Below are 17,440 nucleotides of genomic sequence, written 5' to 3'. Positions count from 1 at the left end.
TAGACTTGAGGTTAGTGGTCAGCAGAACAAAGATATCTTCCCTCTTCAGTTTGCCAACAGATTTCTAACAGCTAAATAACATTACTGGTAAATTTATTGGGATAGTATTCTGCTCCATGACCCAGGCTTTTAATGTTTTTGTTTGAAATTTCTGTAAGTGTCGTGCAAAGATGGATTTTACTGCTGAAATTATGCACAGTTTTCCATGTATTTTGTAAACTCCAGATTTTGTTACTCATTCCAGATTTTCTGTAGAACTGATTAGGTACATTAAATGAAAATGTGATTAGGCCACTTTCTTCATTCATGTTCTAAACTTTATGGCTACCATCGGTATTCTCTATAGAAAATCTAGGATTCTTGAAAGAAAAGAAATTTGTCCGCCCCTTCAAAGACAGAAATTATGTCTATAGTAAACTTAGTATATACACCAGGAGTGACTTGTTCTGTTCAGTTCTTTTGCTGTTGTGCCAGTATTAAAGGACCTCTTAGTTGCTTAATTGGTGTATGGTTAATCAGCGTAATGTTTCTTGACAGCATCCCACATATATATATGCATTTTTGTAAGAAATGCAAATTTCTTCTGTTCTTTTGTTTTTACAGTTACATGGGAATTGGGCTTTCAGCACAGGGTGTGAACATGAATAGGTTACCAGGTATGTTTTAGTATTTATTGCATTTGGTAAGTTACTGATACAGTTCATTTTGGTTTGAAATATGCTTGAGCTTGACAAGATGGTTCTGGTAAGCACCAGGGAGCATAGTGTTCATCACTGTGTTGTATCTATGTATCTGTATTGTGTAAAACTTGCAGGTAAAAAGTTTAGCTTTTTATCATTTTACTATGTTTTGTTCCTGTACCACTGGCCTCAACTATTAGTGTTATTGATAACGTTTTGCAGATACTGTTTAAAAAACAAATACATTTTAAAATATAATCCTGTTTCAATAAAAATGAAGCTATAGATTTCCTTGCTCTGTAAACTGAATTTGTGATGATAAAGATGAGTAGTTTAGGTAAAAACTTCCTTGTCAAACATGAAATGATCTTTCCAGTCATTTTCCATACTGTTACCTTTCCAGCCTTAATAATAAGGATGTATAGCACAGTTTGGACTCTTACGTTGCCTTACATTGGCAGGGACACGGTCTTATTTATATATATATATATATATAAAAAGATTTTTTAAAAAAATTATTACTATTCACCAAGTATAAAATCATGTTGAATCGACCTGTGTGTGTCTGCATTCTGTCTCTTTTGCATTATTTTCTCACCCAAACACTGTGGTAGAAAGAAACACTTGTGATAACAGCAAGTCCTGGTTATGCTGTTAGCTCACCTAAGGGTAATGAATTATTAGTGGGTAGCATTAAGTTTGAGTATGAGTATTAAGTATAAATAGATATTTTAAAATTAACTCAGACTATAATTTTTTGCTGTGAATTTTGTTGAGAATAGTGCAACAATATGAAGCTTCTTAACTAGTTCTACAGCTTCCTTGCCTGAAAAATTAGCACCATATTTGCATACATAATGATTTGCCTGCTGGCTGTGACTTTAACCTGTATTGATGATTTTTCCTTTTTTTTTGTAGTTCCCTTTTTTTGTTAGTTTCATTTTCTTTTTGAGTCTAGAGACTCAGCTATTGTGCAGAGATTGTTTGCTGCTGAATAGTCATTAAGAATAATCAGGAGTTGAAATGTGTTTCCCCAGAGATGCATATCTGGGTTTTAGCCAGGAAGAATTTGATTATGACATATGGTTGCAATAGTTTTGTAAGATGAAAGGGAGAACAGGAGGATCTTCACTGCTTTACTGGGACATGTCAGATCTACAGACAGCTTTGAAATTTCAACATTGTAGCTGATGTTATTTTTGGTGTTGATAATTCTGCGTGTTTGCTTAAAGCAAAAACATGTTTTCTGAATTTGTGTTGCCTTTTAAGTACTACAAATGGTGTTACCTGTTCAGCCATTTTGATAAAAGAAGCTGTCGTTATTTAGAAAAAATTATCAGCTTTGTTAGTTACATAAGGAATCTTATAAAATTGAACATAATAAATAATCTTACTAACCTCATTAGATCATGCTAACTTTGCTTAGTCTTTCCACTATTTCGTGATAAAGGAAATTAATAAATTGCAAATGCTTTGTTCTATAGGTTGGGATAAACATTCATATGGTTACCATGGAGATGATGGACATTCATTCTGTTCCTCTGGAACCGGACAACCCTATGGTCCAACGTTTACTACGGGTGATGTCATTGGTTGTTGTGTCAACCTTATCAATAATACCTGCTTCTACACAAAGAATGGACATAGCTTGGGTATGGAGAATCATTATCTTTAATGATCGCATTATGTCTCTAAATTTGATGCTTCCTGTGTGTGTTATATCTGAAACCGTCCTCGCGTTAGGAGCACTGTTTGAATATTTCTTTCAATAATCTTGTAATATATGTACTAACTAAAGAACTGGGAAGAATAACTTCTTACGTATCGCTTGCACTAACATGCCTTGTGGATGTGGAAGAATTTGCCATAGCATCTCATTCCATAGGATCTGCAGTTATGAAATCTGCTCCTGAGGCCACAATTAATATTTGATACTTTTAATACAAGGTGATGGATGTTAGAGAATCAAAGAAATGGAGAACAGATATATTTAAAATTTCTGCTATATGGGGAACACCTAATCTTCACGAGAACCTTATATCAAACTAGTATTATTTTTGTAAGTATCTTGGAGAACGGTGTATTTTGGATTCTCAGTTTGGAGTCCTACATTGTTGGGATAAAGCCACAAATTATAGAATTTGTGCTAAAATTAAGTCCACTAGATACTTTTGGTAGAGTTTAGCATTATGCAACACTGCAAGACAGTTCTTGAGTTTGAAGATGGCGGGGGATAGAGAGAAAATTTCTAATGATATATATACAGTAATTCAGTAACTATGTAATTTAATGAGCAAAAATATGTGGTACTGCAAGAATAGAACAAAAAATCTATTTCCTGCATTAAGGAGAAAGTAAGGGCTTGGGACTTGATGAAGAGATGCTGTAATTGTGCTGAGGGAAGCAGGAGGGTTCAAGGGATAAGGCTCACAAAGAGGAAATAAGCTGTTTGTCATGGGTAGGAGAATGAAAACATGAGGAGAAGCTATTTTGAAATAAGAGATTATTGAAATTATGAAGCCTTAAAAGCACTGTTTTGTTTTCTCACATTTCCAAGCACATAGGAGGTTTGGAAAGTAGTAAGGGGAAGGACAGGGTTCAGATTCTTCTTCTTTCTCAGAACAAGGCTACATGTTTGCTCAGATCTGAGCAGACAGATCAAACCTGGGAGCTGTACTACCACCTACTCTGAGCTGGGCTTAAATGCCTCCAGAGGTCACTTTTAAGGAAATTTGTCTGTGATTCTGTCATGATTTAATATTTCTTCTGAGCTGAATGAGTTTATATACATTTGAATCATCCGTTTTGTAGCAGTTTGGTTTTCGCCCTGTTTCAGGTATATATCAAAATGGAAGATAAGGGCTCATTTAATTGATTCTAATCTTGGTTAAAGCTAAGAAGGGTAGTCTACCTTCATCCATTTTTGGAGCTAGTAGCAGTATGGCTACAGGTAAGTTAGATCAGGTGGCTGATCAAGCACAGACACTGTTCTTCTGACTGTTCTTGTGGTCATGTGCATACAAGAGCTAAGTGGGGGGGGGGGGGGGTAGAACCTTCTCTATCAGTGAAAGTCTTAAAGCAGACTGGCTTGGGCCAACTGTTGAATAACACTCCAAAAGAGTAAAATCTGCTTAAAGAGGAGAACAGAATTGTATAGGTGAGGAGAGACCAGTATAGTATAATCTCAAACAAACTCAGAGAAATGCTTCATGGATTCCAGAAGGAAACCTGACAGCTGTTCTGCTGTGGTGAGCTTCGCTAGCCTGGTGAGCAGAGGAGCTCTGATTATGTGTGTAGGGGAAAAAAGAAACCAGAAATTTTAGCTGTCTTGATGAGTTGTTGCTGCTTGTTGTCCAGGACTCCTATCAAACTGCAACATGGAGGACACTTAGGTTTTTTTCTCTGGCTACAGAGGTAACTAGAGCATTGGAAATTTCTGGCTCAGCAAAAAAAGGACAAAGTATTTGAGTATTTGTCCATTGAGCTTAACAACTGCCATGATCGTTTTGGAAAAGGATGAGTTGGATGTCAAAATGTGTCAAACAAAAAAAGCGTTTATAACTTAGAAATAAGTAAATAATAATAAAAAGTAGGGTGTGAACAGGTAGTAAGTAAAAATGATAGCTTTGGGATGTGACAAGATTCACTAGATGCATCATCCTTTTGTATTAAAGATGCAAGAACTCCAGATGCTATTGAGATTTGAAGTCTTGGTGAAGAATGGAGATTGAAAACAGGGATGAAATTTAATACAAAAGGTTAAAAGCTTTTGTTTTAATCTTAAATTTGAAAAGGCAGTGGCTGTAGAAATAAATACAAGTTTGAGGGTGTAAGTGGATTTGAATTATGTGCTTGAAAAAAAATCAACAATAAACACAACTGTGGAATACTTTCACCGTTTGGCTGTCAGAAGTAGACTTCCTCCTATTTATTTTTAAATGAAAGCTTTTTTCCCCTTAATCTGCTTGAAGTTCCTCAAGTGTATAGAGGTCAGATTTTTCTCTAATCCTGAGACAGCAAAATCACTGTCCTGGTCTTATGGGTGGATAGATGCTTTTAATTATATAACAGGATATCAAGCTATTCTGTTCAAAAACCAAAACACCCTGGGGTGGATTAGAACGAAACATTTTCCAGCCTGGTTTGAAGTATTATAGTCATGTGCTACTCTTATAAAGATAATGCCTACTTAGAAAAGTAATAGCAAACAAGAATAGACACTGCTAAGCCTTGACGTCTCAATATTAAGACATGCAAGTGAAAAAAATAACTTCAGATGTTTTTCTTTCCTGTAAATTTTAATCTACAGCAAGAATTTTCATGCTCCTTTGTGTATCTGTATATTGCTTGCTAAATCTTAGACCCTGTTGTGAAAAATCAAGCCAAACTAAGAGCTTTTGAATGAAAATTACTCTTTGCCAAGTGTTGCCCTTTATTATTCAAGCACATGAGTTGTACCTAAGCATCATGGATGTCACCAGACTTAACTGCTAATTTTGAGACAGTTTGGGTGAGTTTTCTAAACATATAATGATATACTTCAGAAAATGTAACTAGAACCCAGACATTAATCATTATTTTCTCTTTGTTACAGGCATCGCTTTCACAGATTTACCGGTAAGATAAGTGCATTTTCAAACAGCTTTCCTATGTGTTATAAACAGATGTTTAAATGTAATTCACATTTACCTTGTGCTTCTTGGAAATCCAATGATAACCCTCTTATCTAATTTAATACCAGATACTGCTCATCATTTCAGTGATTTATTAATTGAAGCAAAAAGCTTTTTTGTTTTTACACCAAGGTTCACAGGGGTTCTCCCTGTTTCAGATTTTCAGTGTTCAAGCAATTCTAGTGGAACCTTACCAGGAAATTGTGCATACAATTAGTTACTACGTCCTTAGTTTGACAGATGCAGGCCTCACATACAAGATCAACCGTCATTAAACCACTACCATTGTGCATATGTGTGCAGCTGTGTGTCAGATGCCCAAAGGCTGGCTACTTAAGTAGCCAGTGGTCAGTGTAACTCATGCTTGATGCCTAGCTTTCAAAAATCTTTTTATATGCTGTTCACTCCATAAGATCAATTATATCAAAGTATTTTTTTTTCTTCAAGAAAGCTGCAAATGCTCTAAGCCTTCTCTCTTTTTGGTCAATTAAATTGTACCTGCCTTAAAGTCACTGTGTTCCCTATGCTACTGGTGCAGGCGTGATACTGCACTTAACTTTTCTTTTTCTCACCCACTTCATTTCTGATTTAATCTGGTTAGCACACAGTGTGTGGACATAGTTCCATCTGACCAGCTACCGTTAGCTATGACCAGAGGAGGCATGGACAGATATTAGCGAAAAATGAAGCCGGTAACCCAGGGCACAGCATTGGGTGCTATAGCTAGGGAACTGCTGCCACTTCCCTCTATCTGTGGGATGCCAGTAGGGGTCCTTGCTAGCCTGTGGTACCAACACAAGAGAACTCTGATGTCTCAATCTGAAGCATGAAGCTGGACCCTTCCTCATTAGAAGTGATTGTTTTCATCTCATTAAAAGATTTGAGACTCGTGCTCTGTTGTTTAGTCTAGAATAGATTTATTTAAGGGAGGAAAAAAAAAAGGCCAGGCTGGGGAGGAGGCAAGATAGGTTTGGCATAGTCCTAACAGCTAGAGTATTCTTTAATTTCACTGGGTTGCAGCATTCTAGTGACCTGCATGTTGATGTGTCAACATCATGATAGGTCTTCTTCATAGCTGTCATTTATTTAGTATGCAGTTGTGTAGATCAGCATACCGTTACACCATACCACCATTGACTGCAGTGTAAATATGATGTAGGTATATTAAAAATACAATAAAACCAAAAAAATAACTGATTGCATTGCCATTTCTGAGATGCTCGTTGCATTTAAGAAAGTTACATTAATCCCAACAGGCAGGTTTTACTTTACTTACATTTGGCATATTTCAAATTTGCATTGAGACCTAATCTCTAAGCAGAAAATATAACTGAGACGACAATAAATGCTTTAAAGTCTTTTTGTAGATACAAGTCCAGGAATTCACGAGAACTTCAATGCACTGTTACAGTTCTTTTTAGGCGCTACACTTGGACTTTGAGGCTAATGAGTTCTCTATCCTGTCAGTTCTTACCACTAAAATTCAGCGATGTTTTAAGTATTTCACCCCAAAAGGAAAATGGCCCACTTTGTAAGTTTAATTTTTGTTCTCTTTTTGAAAGAAACTTTAATCCTGGTCTTTAAAAAAAATCATTTAGAAATTGATATTTAATATTTTGTAAAAACTTAAACCAAAAGTTGTAAACTTTAGCACAGCTTAAAAGTGCATACTCGGACTAGAAAGAGAATGATCACTAAGGCTTTATTTCAAAATAAAGAGTTGTGACCACTGGGATAAAATTAATCAGTCGTTGTATTGCTGGATTGGTAGAAGTTGCTTTAACTACTGGACAGAGAGTTGAAACAAAATACGGGGAATTCAATTTAAGAGGAAAGAACTAATTAAACATTTTCTTGCAGCCAAACTTGTACCCTACAGTAGGGCTTCAAACACCAGGAGAAGTTGTAGATGCTAATTTTGGACAACACCCATTTGTATTTGATATTGAAGACTATATGCGAGAATGGAGAACCAAAATTCAAGCACAGATTGACAGATTTCCAATAGGAGATCGGGAAGGAGAATGGCAAACAATGATTCAGAAGTAAGACTTTGGATATCGTTCATTTAAAAAAAAGATCTTTCAGATATATATACCTGTTTTCTTATGCATATGATATACCTATTTTCTTACGCAAAAAATCACAGATAATATTAAAAAGTAGTACAGAGTTTTGTTGACATAGCAGGTCTGATAAAGATGTATAAAATTGAGCATGAAGAGATGTTTCTCAGGGGAGATCTCTGTGTTATTACTTAAGAATTTATAATAAGTATAAATCTTCCATTCTGATTTGATCTGTCCAGTTTAGGTTGGTTTGTTTAGAAAAATTGCCACAGTCATAATGGCATAATGGTTGGTTCTGGAAATCTCCCTTTGCATTTAGTTTTTGGCATGCCAGGTTAGGCTGTGGCTTGTTAGCGTGTCACATGGAGAAATGATGGCTGTGGCTTCATGTTGCTTATTTCTTGGTGAAAACAAAAATTCACTTCAGAATGTGCAGAAATTGTGTCTCAATGTATGCAGTGAGCAATAAAGAAACTTCATTAGCAGGTAGTATTTTAATTGACCTAATTTTGGTTCATAAATAATTGCATTAAAATGCATCATAAAAAAAAAATACATGATGTCGGTTTTGTATTATGTTTGAAGATACTGGCTCTTAACTGAAGTTTCTGAATTTCAAATACAGTTCTTTAATTCAGTCACTTTTTTCAGGAATGGGTTTCATGTTGAAGAGGTTCTCAGTTGCTTACCTGTATTTAATAAGTGTTTCTGGCTTTGTGTGTGTTTATTTTTAGAATGGTGTCATCTTACTTAGTTCACCATGGATACTGTGCAACAGCAGAGGCATTCGCCAGGTCCACAGACCAGACTGTGCTAGAAGAATTAGCTTCCATTAAAAATAGACAAAGTAAGGCTGGAAAGCACATTACATCTTTTATCCCCCTCTCCCGTAATCAGACATTGCATAAAACTTTCTCTTAAGCTTCCTTGTACAACTTTGTTTCAGCACTATTTCATAGTATGGTTCTTTGCTTTCATATAAAGCTACATATTTATGAACAGCTGGTTAAGATGAACTTCTGCACTAATAGTTTTGGAATTTGTTTGATGTAGTAGGATGTGATGAATTATCTGTTGTCTTTCTCTTGAATGGAAAATTGTGATCTGTCTTAAGCAAATGTGTGTGATGTCTGCATAGTAGTGTTTGTGACTGACCGTTAGCTCTCACAAACAAGAATAAAAAAACTGTGGTGACAAAAGTTTCTCAACTATGAAAAGGGGTAGAGGCTAGAGAATACTTTATAAGTTACAGCAAATTTTGATTTCTTCCAGTTCATGGTTGTGAGGGGGAAGAGGACAAGGAGAACTAACAGTATACTGTTCACTTCTAACTTGCTGTGGCTGGGCTGTTTGGCAGCCTGATAAAGACAGTGCCTTCCCCCATTCATTTAGATCCCTGCTGTATGAACACAAGCATTTGTGTTCAATGGTTGTTTGCATGACGCACCACATGGGGAAACTGCTCTGGTGGAAAAATAGCCTGGTGGTTGGGCTGCTTTTTCATTTGGATCAATTTCTCTGTTGGTGGATAGAGCTGTGAAACTGTTTGAAGCTTGCGCCAGGTTACAGCAACAGAAGCATTAACTAAAGCTGCTGGGGCTGTTGTGGAAAGGTTTAGTCAACTGTAACCTGACTTAAAGCATGCCTTGTAGGTAAGGGAGACTAAAAGTTGTATTTCTTGGTCAAAATTGAACCTCTGGGAGTGGGAAGTAGTTTGGATTTTCTTGGGTGACAATAGTTTGGTATGTGCATATGATAAAGGTATGAAAATGAGAAATAAATCACATAAGTGTCTGCTCTGAATCGAACTCTAAATGAGCAATCCGAGTACAAAGTTGTATGCTGACAATAAAAGTATTTACTGAGTACTTGTTTGAATACCTGTAGAAGGAGTACAATTCTTCAATTTCCCTATTGAGCATTTTAAAGAAGCATGATTTTTCTTTACGCTATTTTTTCTAGAAAAAAAAAATAATGATTGCAGTGTCTTTTAATAATTTACATGTATTAATCCGTAAGCTGTCCTTTTAACTGTTGTTTTTGGTGAACAGAAATTCAGAAACTGGTTTTGGCAGGGTGAATGGAGAACCCATTGAAACAACATAACAGCTGTATCCAAGTTTACTAGAAGAAAATCCTAATCTCTTATTTGTTTTTTGGTGAACAGGAATTCAGAAATTGGTTTTAGCAGGAAGAATGGGAGAAGCCATTGAAACAACACAACAGTTGTATCCAAGTTTACTAGAAAGAAATCCTAATCTCTTATTTGCATTAAAGTGAGTCTTCAAATTATACAGATGTGTGTTTATAGATGACACAAGTACCTTCTGAGACTAGACAGTTACTTATTTAAAGTTTTCACAAAAACTTAAACAGTTAAGCAGCATTTTTTAGAAAACTTGTGTAGTATTTTTTCTTTATGCTATATTTATTTGCTACATGTTTAACTAGGTTTTGTCAACAAGGTCCTGTTTTGCAGCATAATTCACATCTTGCTGTAGACTTGTCCTCTAGAACTAAGTTTTATATTTTTTGAGTGAATTTTAATCAGTTTCTCCTACATGAACATTAACGTTAACTGATGAATATTCAAGAAAGCTAAAAGTCTTGTGGAATAAGTTGGTCTGTTCCTTCAGATGGCTGACTGACGTTAAAGACCAGTTTAAAATGAGTTGTTCCACTCCTTGTCAGTTTATTTGAAACCTCTGGCTAATACTGTGGAAATTTGGTAATCCCAAAGACTTCTTGTAGCTTCCCAGGCACGCAATATTCACCTTCCGGCACTTGCCACCTGCACTGATCCTCCAGAATTTTCTATCATGTCATAATGTTTGAATGTGGGGAAAAAAACCTGCTCCTTCTATAAGAACAAAACACTATGATTTTTATGGTCAATTAATTTACTTGAAATGTATTCCAAGTCTGTCACACTCAAGTGCTGAACAGAATTCACACGATAGTGCTGCAAACTTACCACAGAATTCATAAAATGGGAATGTTTTGGTGTAAGACCTCACTCTGTAATATTAACTGTATGTTTCTTTTTCTCAATCTGTCTTGCTAAATTCTGCCTGTTCTATTAAGACTATCCAAGCCTAAAACATTAGCAGTAGTTGTGAGCTTCATCAAAGTTCATAGTAAAACCTTATTTAAAATAAAATTGACAAAGAGCAACCGCCTCTAAAGGGAAGGTTTGTATGTGATCTTGCTTTTTAAACTGTTCTCCAGTGAAAATGTTTCATGTTAAAAGTTATCATTTAATCCTTACTGTTCCAGGCAGTGAAAGTATGTTCTCGTTTACTTTGAGGGGAATGATAGGCATGACAGCAGAACTATGTATCCTTCTCAAGAAATAAACTTGCCCCTGCCAATAAAACAGAACAGTTAAAACAAAAAATATAGTCTAGTTCTCTGAACTTTGAGGACTTATTGCCAGAGTTTATCCTCAAAGGATAATACTCCTGTTCTCCTCCCTCACAGATTTTGTAGTTTTGTATTTTGGATGAATTCTCAAAGCTTATTTATGATTGGGTTAGTGACACCCAGCATTTCATTGAGTCAGACTGTATATTTAACGCTAAAATCACTGGTCAACTGAAATATGTTAATTGTTTTGTTGGCTTAACTTCTTTGTCTTTTGTTTAGGGTGCGCCAGTTTATAGAGATGGTGAATGGTACAGACAGTGAAGTGCGGTGTTTGGGAGGCCACAGTCCAAAATCTCAAGATAGTTACCCTGTTAGCCCACGATCATTTAGTAGTCCTAGCATGAGCCCTAGCCATGGAATGAACATTCACAATTTGGCAACAGGCAAAGGGAGTAGCACACACTTTTCTGGTAAGTTGATGTGGAGGACACTTCACGCATGTCAAGCTTTTTGTATAATTTGAATATCAGGAGAAGTTACAAATATTGAAGCTGCAGATAGTTTGTTGGGTTGAGACTGAATGCTTTGCATTTAACGATAGTTTTAACAATTAAAATAGCTTATTCTCAGCTGGAGAAATGGTATATATAAAATCAAATCTTAAGAAATGATTGCTTCCAGGAGATACAAGGTTTTGATGTGAAATTGTTCTCTTGATGCTAGATCGTGGTTTAGGCAAAATGCCTTAAATCTTAGAAAGTGGTCTATTCTATTAATTTCCTGTGTTGTTCATGAAATAGTAGGAAATCCTCAGAAACTGAGTGGCCAAGTTAGGTTAAAAAACAAAAACACAAAAGAGCTACTTCTTTTGGCAGCCTAATTTCACTGTGAGTAGCTGAAAAGTGTCTGAGAGTCTAGACTGGTGGTAAAGGCATGCATGTTTGTTTAGAGCTGCCCCGTGCCTGTGAAGAGATCCCAGTAACTTCCCAAACACAGAGAGGAGATTGGACATGTTAAAATGGTACTTGAATGTGGTGTCATCTTGGAACCCAAGACTATTTTGGTAGCTGGTGGAAGCCATCAACTTCCAGTCCTGTTTCATTCTTAAATCCAAACCAGAGCAGATTGGAGGCTTTTCTTTCCTCCTCTTGGTAGGTTTGAGTAGGAAGCCAGCGTTGCACAGCCACCAGAATAGCAGCTGCTGCTGAATGCATCTGAGTGGTGTTATGCTCATATTTTGAGTTGTTTCTCTGGGTGCTTCTTGGGATTTATTGTGGAAAGTACCTCTTTGAAAGCTTTCTTTGAAAACAGAGGCAATATTTAATAAGCAAATTGATGAATGGTATCGTTAGCATTGAGATTTGGAATTTCCTGAATGGCAGAAAGTGGCATGTGTTTGTGGTTGTTCTTATTTAGTTTAGTTTTGGTTTGGTTTTGTCTGTTTGTTTTTTAAATAATAAACCCTTTCTGTGACCTGCTTCTATGTTAGGAGATACTAGGGAGCTCCTGCTTCTGGGCTTGATAGAGCTGCCAATTACATGTTTGCTTCAAATAGTAGTTTCTTGATTATATTTTAGAAGGGTCAGAAGAGATTTTAGCCAGACATCAGAATTTCACAGCATGGTGTAATTTTATTTAGCAAAGCACGATATTAGCAATTAAAATGATTATATGGGGGAAGGAGGGAGGTTGTATTTGAGTAGCAATATGTAAAGCATTTTCAACACTGAATTTTACTCTGTATTTATCAAGAGAATTATGTGATAAGGAATTATAAAGATGCATGTCTGCTTCTGTTCTTAATGATTAAGTGGCCTAGAGGAGATGCTTCACATCTTTCAGAAATAATGTTTCCATTCTAAAAAATTATTCTACGTTGGTTCAATTCTGTATTTTAGTGGTGTATATGCACAGCCAAAAAGCCTTCTCATCTATGTGTTAGTATTTGTTAAATAATGCTTTAACTTCTGTGCTGTAGAAGCCTTAAAGCTTCAGGTACCAGAAGCACAGAAGCTAACTATTTAGGATTGCTTGCTTGACAAATGAAGTATTTAGTGACCACAAACAGTTAAGCCATGCTTATTTCATTTGTGTGAATAGGTAATTAGGTACTTACAAATAAGTTTGTAGATGATTTCAATTATAAAAATTTCTTTTCAGGGTTTGAAAGTAGTTGCAGTAATGGAGTAATATCAAATAAAGCGCATCAATCGTACTGTCACAGTAAACATACGACCACCAGCTTGAATGTACCAGAGCTCAACAACATAAATGTGTCAAGATCACAGCAGGTTAACAGCTATTCCAGGTGAATAAACCTCAATGCTTCTAACTTACGTTAAGGCTTATGTTGTCCACGTGCTTTTATTACAGAGAAGAGTTTTCAGAGGAATTTGATTTTTCTTTTTCCTCCTAAGGATAGTTAAAGCATTCAGTGGAGGGTGCCAAGGAGAAAGGAGGAATGTCACTTCTCTTTGATTGCACTTTGGTTTTAACTTCTTCAGCTCAATAGACTATTTTCTCCTATTCAGTTAAAAAAAAAAATGCAAAAAAAAAATACAAAAAATAAATTACCTTGCTTGTAGCTATTTACTGTCAGTTTTGAAGTTGTACAGGGACGATTAACTAGCTCGCTGGCACTTGTGATTTTAATGTAAACCATTGACATTAACTTAACCTCCCTCAAAGCACATTGCTTTTTTGGAGAGCAGTAACTAAAGCATACGCCTATGCCTACCTGAGTTAGTTACCCTGTACTGTTTGAATGGCATTGCAAATAGTGTAGGCAATAAAAAGTTTTCCAGATAATGCCACTAATTGGAAAGTATCTGCAGAGTGAACACAATTGGGATGTACATGAGGTGAGGATCTCTTCCATAGCACACACATCAAGAACTGTTTGCCTGCTGCCAATCAGTGTCACTTGTGCAAAGAATTAAAATTTTAACCAGGGTATAAATATTGAGCTCTGTGGGATGCACAGGTGCAGCAGGACCTAAATTCCCGTGACATCTATAAGTTCTTGGCTGTGTTGTCCAAGATACATTCCCCAAGCTACCGGCTAGGATGTAATGGTGGTAACAGAAACTACAGTTGGATAGTGATGGCTGGGGAGGAAGTAAGAAGAATAACAATTTCCTTTTTAGCTTCACAATTTACATTTGCGTCAGTAATGACCTCTGCCAAACAGCTTGGCAGCGTCCAGGCAACTTTGGGATTTTTCACAAGTTGAGGACAGTTCCTTTGCTGCAGAGCTGCCTGGTTAAAAGAAACCTTTCTTGGTTTCTTCAGAGGAAGCTGAATGCTTTTGGTTGTATTGGAGGCAGGCTATTAAACTTTAATGTTAAATCTTTCTGCTCTTGTGAAAGGTTTTAGGTTGTCCATGACAAAATATAACAGGCTTTAGAATAGGAATAAAATAGGATGTAACTGTCAGGAAAGGTCAACCCCCAAAGCCACACTAGCACTTTCTAAGAGTGCCGTTCTGACCTGTTGTGAGCAAAGTGTGTTGTGGAGTTTCATGCTCTAAATTGGCCTCTGAATCTCCTTTGAGTGTTGTGTTCTTGATATTTGCTTTGAATTTTTCTTCCTTTTCCCTGACATTCCATTGAGAGATTGAGGCTTTTTTGGAGAGAATTATTTACCTAAATATGCTGTTCTCAAAGTAGGGTTTATATTTAGTTAACTGTGTTTAAAAAAAAAAAAATAAAATTGGAGGGGGGGGTGAAATAGTGTATTTTCTCAATGCATTTTTCTCCACCTCTTTGTACATACAGGTACATAAACAAGAACTTTTTGCTGTATATTTAGGAAGTGTTATACTACTTACTGGTGATATAATGGTGGACAAATTCCATTTTTCAGCATCTGAAAAAGTTGTTTAACTGAACGCTAATGTTAGCTGGGAGAACCTTAAAACTTCCCTGCTGCTTTGGTATCTCTGGTTGCAATTAAAAACTGTTGTTTACCTTGGTAATATTTAAAAGTGGTATTTCAGTGGGCAAGATAAGGATGTTTTGTGGTGAAATTGTGAAGAAGATAACGTGAAGCTCTTAAATGTGAGTCCAATTTTTGTTCATTCCTCTCATTTCAGCAATGATGTAGACATGGAAACAGATCACTACTCCAATGGGGTTGCTGAGACTTCATCCAATGGCTTCCTAAATGGTAGTTCTAAACATGATCACGAAATGGAAGAATGTGACACAGAAATGGGTCTGCAGTGATATTTCTTACATTTTTATTAAGTGATGGCAACAAGGTTATGTTTTTACTTGCAATGCTTCCCAACTTGAAAATTAAGGATATTAGCTCAAACCTTAATTTTTGTTGTTGTTGTTCTGCTGTTACAATGTGTAAATCTTATACCACTGGTTTAGGTGGTCTGGTATCAGTGCGAGAACAGGGGAAAGTGGTAACTCGGGGATATTTGAACTAGTATCAATTTCTAAGGAAATTCCTTCAGAATAAGTACCCTACTTGAGCATAGCCCCTGGACTAGGGCTGACAGGTGGCTTCTCCCTCTTCCGGTCCTCTCACCACTCATGGTTCTCGATGGCATCTTTGCAATTTCTGGTCTTACTATTGATGCCACAGCACTCACGCAGGATACAAAGAACGGTGAAGATGCTTGTATTAAATACTCAGGAAAAGAGCTGTATTTGGAAACTGGGATGTAACCAATAAAAAAAGAGAGCGTTTACTCTGCCAGTACAGCACTGACTGTCCCTGCCCTGTAGTGCTGAAGGCAGTCGCATCACTTCAGTGAGAACACGGGCTGGAGGCTGGGCAGTGGATGTTATTCCTGGCTGCATCTGGAGAAATGGAAGCATCCAGCCCAACCATTTCTGTATTTGCAGAACCATGTTCTCAAGCCATCAATTTAAACAGATGCCAGTTAATAGGTAGCTGAAGTGAAATAGATAACTCAGGACATTGCCGGTTAACTTTCAGAACGCGGTGCTGCTTACAAATTACCTGTGCGTGCTGCAGGGGTCTGAGGGCAAGTGCAGTTACTGATCGTGTGGCTTTGCTGGTAAATACTACGTAACTGTTCCAAAGCAAATCTAATTCTGTCTCAGCCCTGACGGGGGGGGATACTCAAACTGCCAGGCTGTTTCGCTGCGTTATGCTCTGAAACTGGGTAACGACAAGGCCTCATTTCTGTGACAGAAAAAACAAAACGCTTCTTTACTCTCTTGCAGCCTTGACCACAGAGGCTTGCTGTGACAGACGTGAAGCAGCTGCACAGGGAGCAGAGAGGGGTGGTTTTTGTCTTTTTGTGTGTTTTGTTTTTTGATGTAGAGGGTTTTTTCTGCCTTTGGAAAGTGATGTTCTAGATTGGGCTGCAGCTAGCAACAAGCACCGCTACTTGAAGACTTGTGGGTGCTTCACCCTTTGTAAAAAGGAATGTGGCTCCTCAAATTACATTGTTTATGCCATCAGATTGATAATTTTATTTAGGTTTTTGAAGTATTTATACATTCTCCTTAGTGCTGTATGTCATGTAAAGTAGGCACAAAATTTTGTTTCAAAAGCAAGGAATGGATAAATCCTTTTTTTACAGGTATCTCTAGCTGTAAATGTAAGAAAGGCAGAATTTTCAGAGAAGCTAAGGGTTAATTTACTACTTGAAAACTGCACGAATACCTTTTAAAATCAGTAGTACTTGGAAATATACCAAATGGTAAAGAAAGTGAGCATAATTTCATTACCAAAGAAGCCCGAGAAGTTCAAATCATAAAGCTAGTATATTGTACAAGGACTCTGTACCTTCTAAACAACGTCTGTCATCGAGTTCGGGGTTTAGTTCTTCCTTTTATCCTAATTTACTGGTTCAGGATTTGTCGTATCTTTAGTAGAAGTGCAATAACAAAGAATTAAAAAGGTAGCTAGAACATGGGTTTGTTTGGTTTTTGTTAAGGTAAAATCTGGCTTATAGTCCCAGTTAGTTTAAAACAAATCGTTGTGAAATAAGCAGTATGTGTGGATGGCTTTTGCTGTTAAGTAAATCTTCCAAGTTACTATTAATTAAGGAGCAGTTTAACAGCGTGCAGCACAGGAGTACAGTCTGCCAAGATCTGTGGCTCTACATGCTTTCCCCCTGAGAAGGCAGATGGTTTTAAAGTGAAATCAGTGTACCTAGATCCCTAGCTTTCGTATTGTCACTTTATTAGTGGTGATGATGACGATATCGTTTTTGCAGAAGTAGATTCAAGTCAGTTAAGGCGTCAACTGTGCGGTGGCAGCCAAGCAGCTATCGAAAGAATGATCCATTTTGGAAGGGAATTGCAAGCAATGAGTGAGCAACTAAGAAGAGAATGTGGCAAAAACACAGCAAATAAGAAAATGCTCAAGGTATGCTTAATCCTGAAATGGTGTTGTTAAGGTAAATAACTGTGCTGCCCAGCAGAAATTTTTCACAGCATGCTGCCTATCAGTATTGTTTTGCTTCTCTCAGACAAAAATCACAGAAGCTTGAGCATTCTAGTCAGCTGTGGGGTAGCACCATCTTGTCTGTGAAAGCACATTAATGGGGGAAAATAACTTCATGCTGTAATGAAATTAAAAGGAGAGCTGAATTTGGCACATCCCTTTTCTCTTATTTCTGACCATGTAGCTTGGCTACTGGAATCAAAGTACAGCTTTCAGT

At 36.9% G+C, this 17,440-nt stretch overlaps 1 protein-coding gene across 2 annotated transcripts in view; it reads left to right on the top strand.

Moving 5' to 3' along the window:
• RANBP9 (RAN binding protein 9) overlaps positions 1–17,440 on the top strand; it is a 30,259-nt gene that overhangs the window by 10,943 nt on the left and 1,876 nt on the right. The window contains exons 2-11 of one of the 2 annotated variants that reach the window (XM_035317007.1): positions 604–656; positions 2,165–2,332; positions 5,275–5,297; positions 7,214–7,398; positions 8,157–8,269; positions 9,590–9,698; positions 11,068–11,258; positions 12,949–13,096; positions 14,882–14,955; positions 16,994–17,145. In XM_035317007.1, the coding sequence (XP_035172898.1) occupies positions 608–656; positions 2,165–2,332; positions 5,275–5,297; positions 7,214–7,398; positions 8,157–8,269; positions 9,590–9,698; positions 11,068–11,258; positions 12,949–13,096; positions 14,882–14,955; positions 16,994–17,145 (1,212 nt within the window). In that variant the 5' untranslated portion in view covers positions 604–607. Of the gene's footprint in view, positions 1–603; positions 657–2,164; positions 2,333–5,274; positions 5,298–7,213; positions 7,399–8,156; positions 8,270–9,589; positions 9,699–11,067; positions 11,259–12,948; positions 13,097–14,881; positions 15,004–16,993; positions 17,146–17,440 lie in introns of both variants that reach the window. The other variant, XM_035317006.1, reaches the window with a different exon arrangement.

The sequence above is a fragment of the Oxyura jamaicensis genome, chromosome 2 (genome assembly GCF_011077185.1).
Source record: "Oxyura jamaicensis isolate SHBP4307 breed ruddy duck chromosome 2, BPBGC_Ojam_1.0, whole genome shotgun sequence".
Taxonomy (NCBI): domain Eukaryota; kingdom Metazoa; phylum Chordata; class Aves; order Anseriformes; family Anatidae; genus Oxyura; species Oxyura jamaicensis.
Note: the sequence above shows the minus strand (reverse complement) of the source record. Positions and strands in the feature narration are given on the sequence as shown.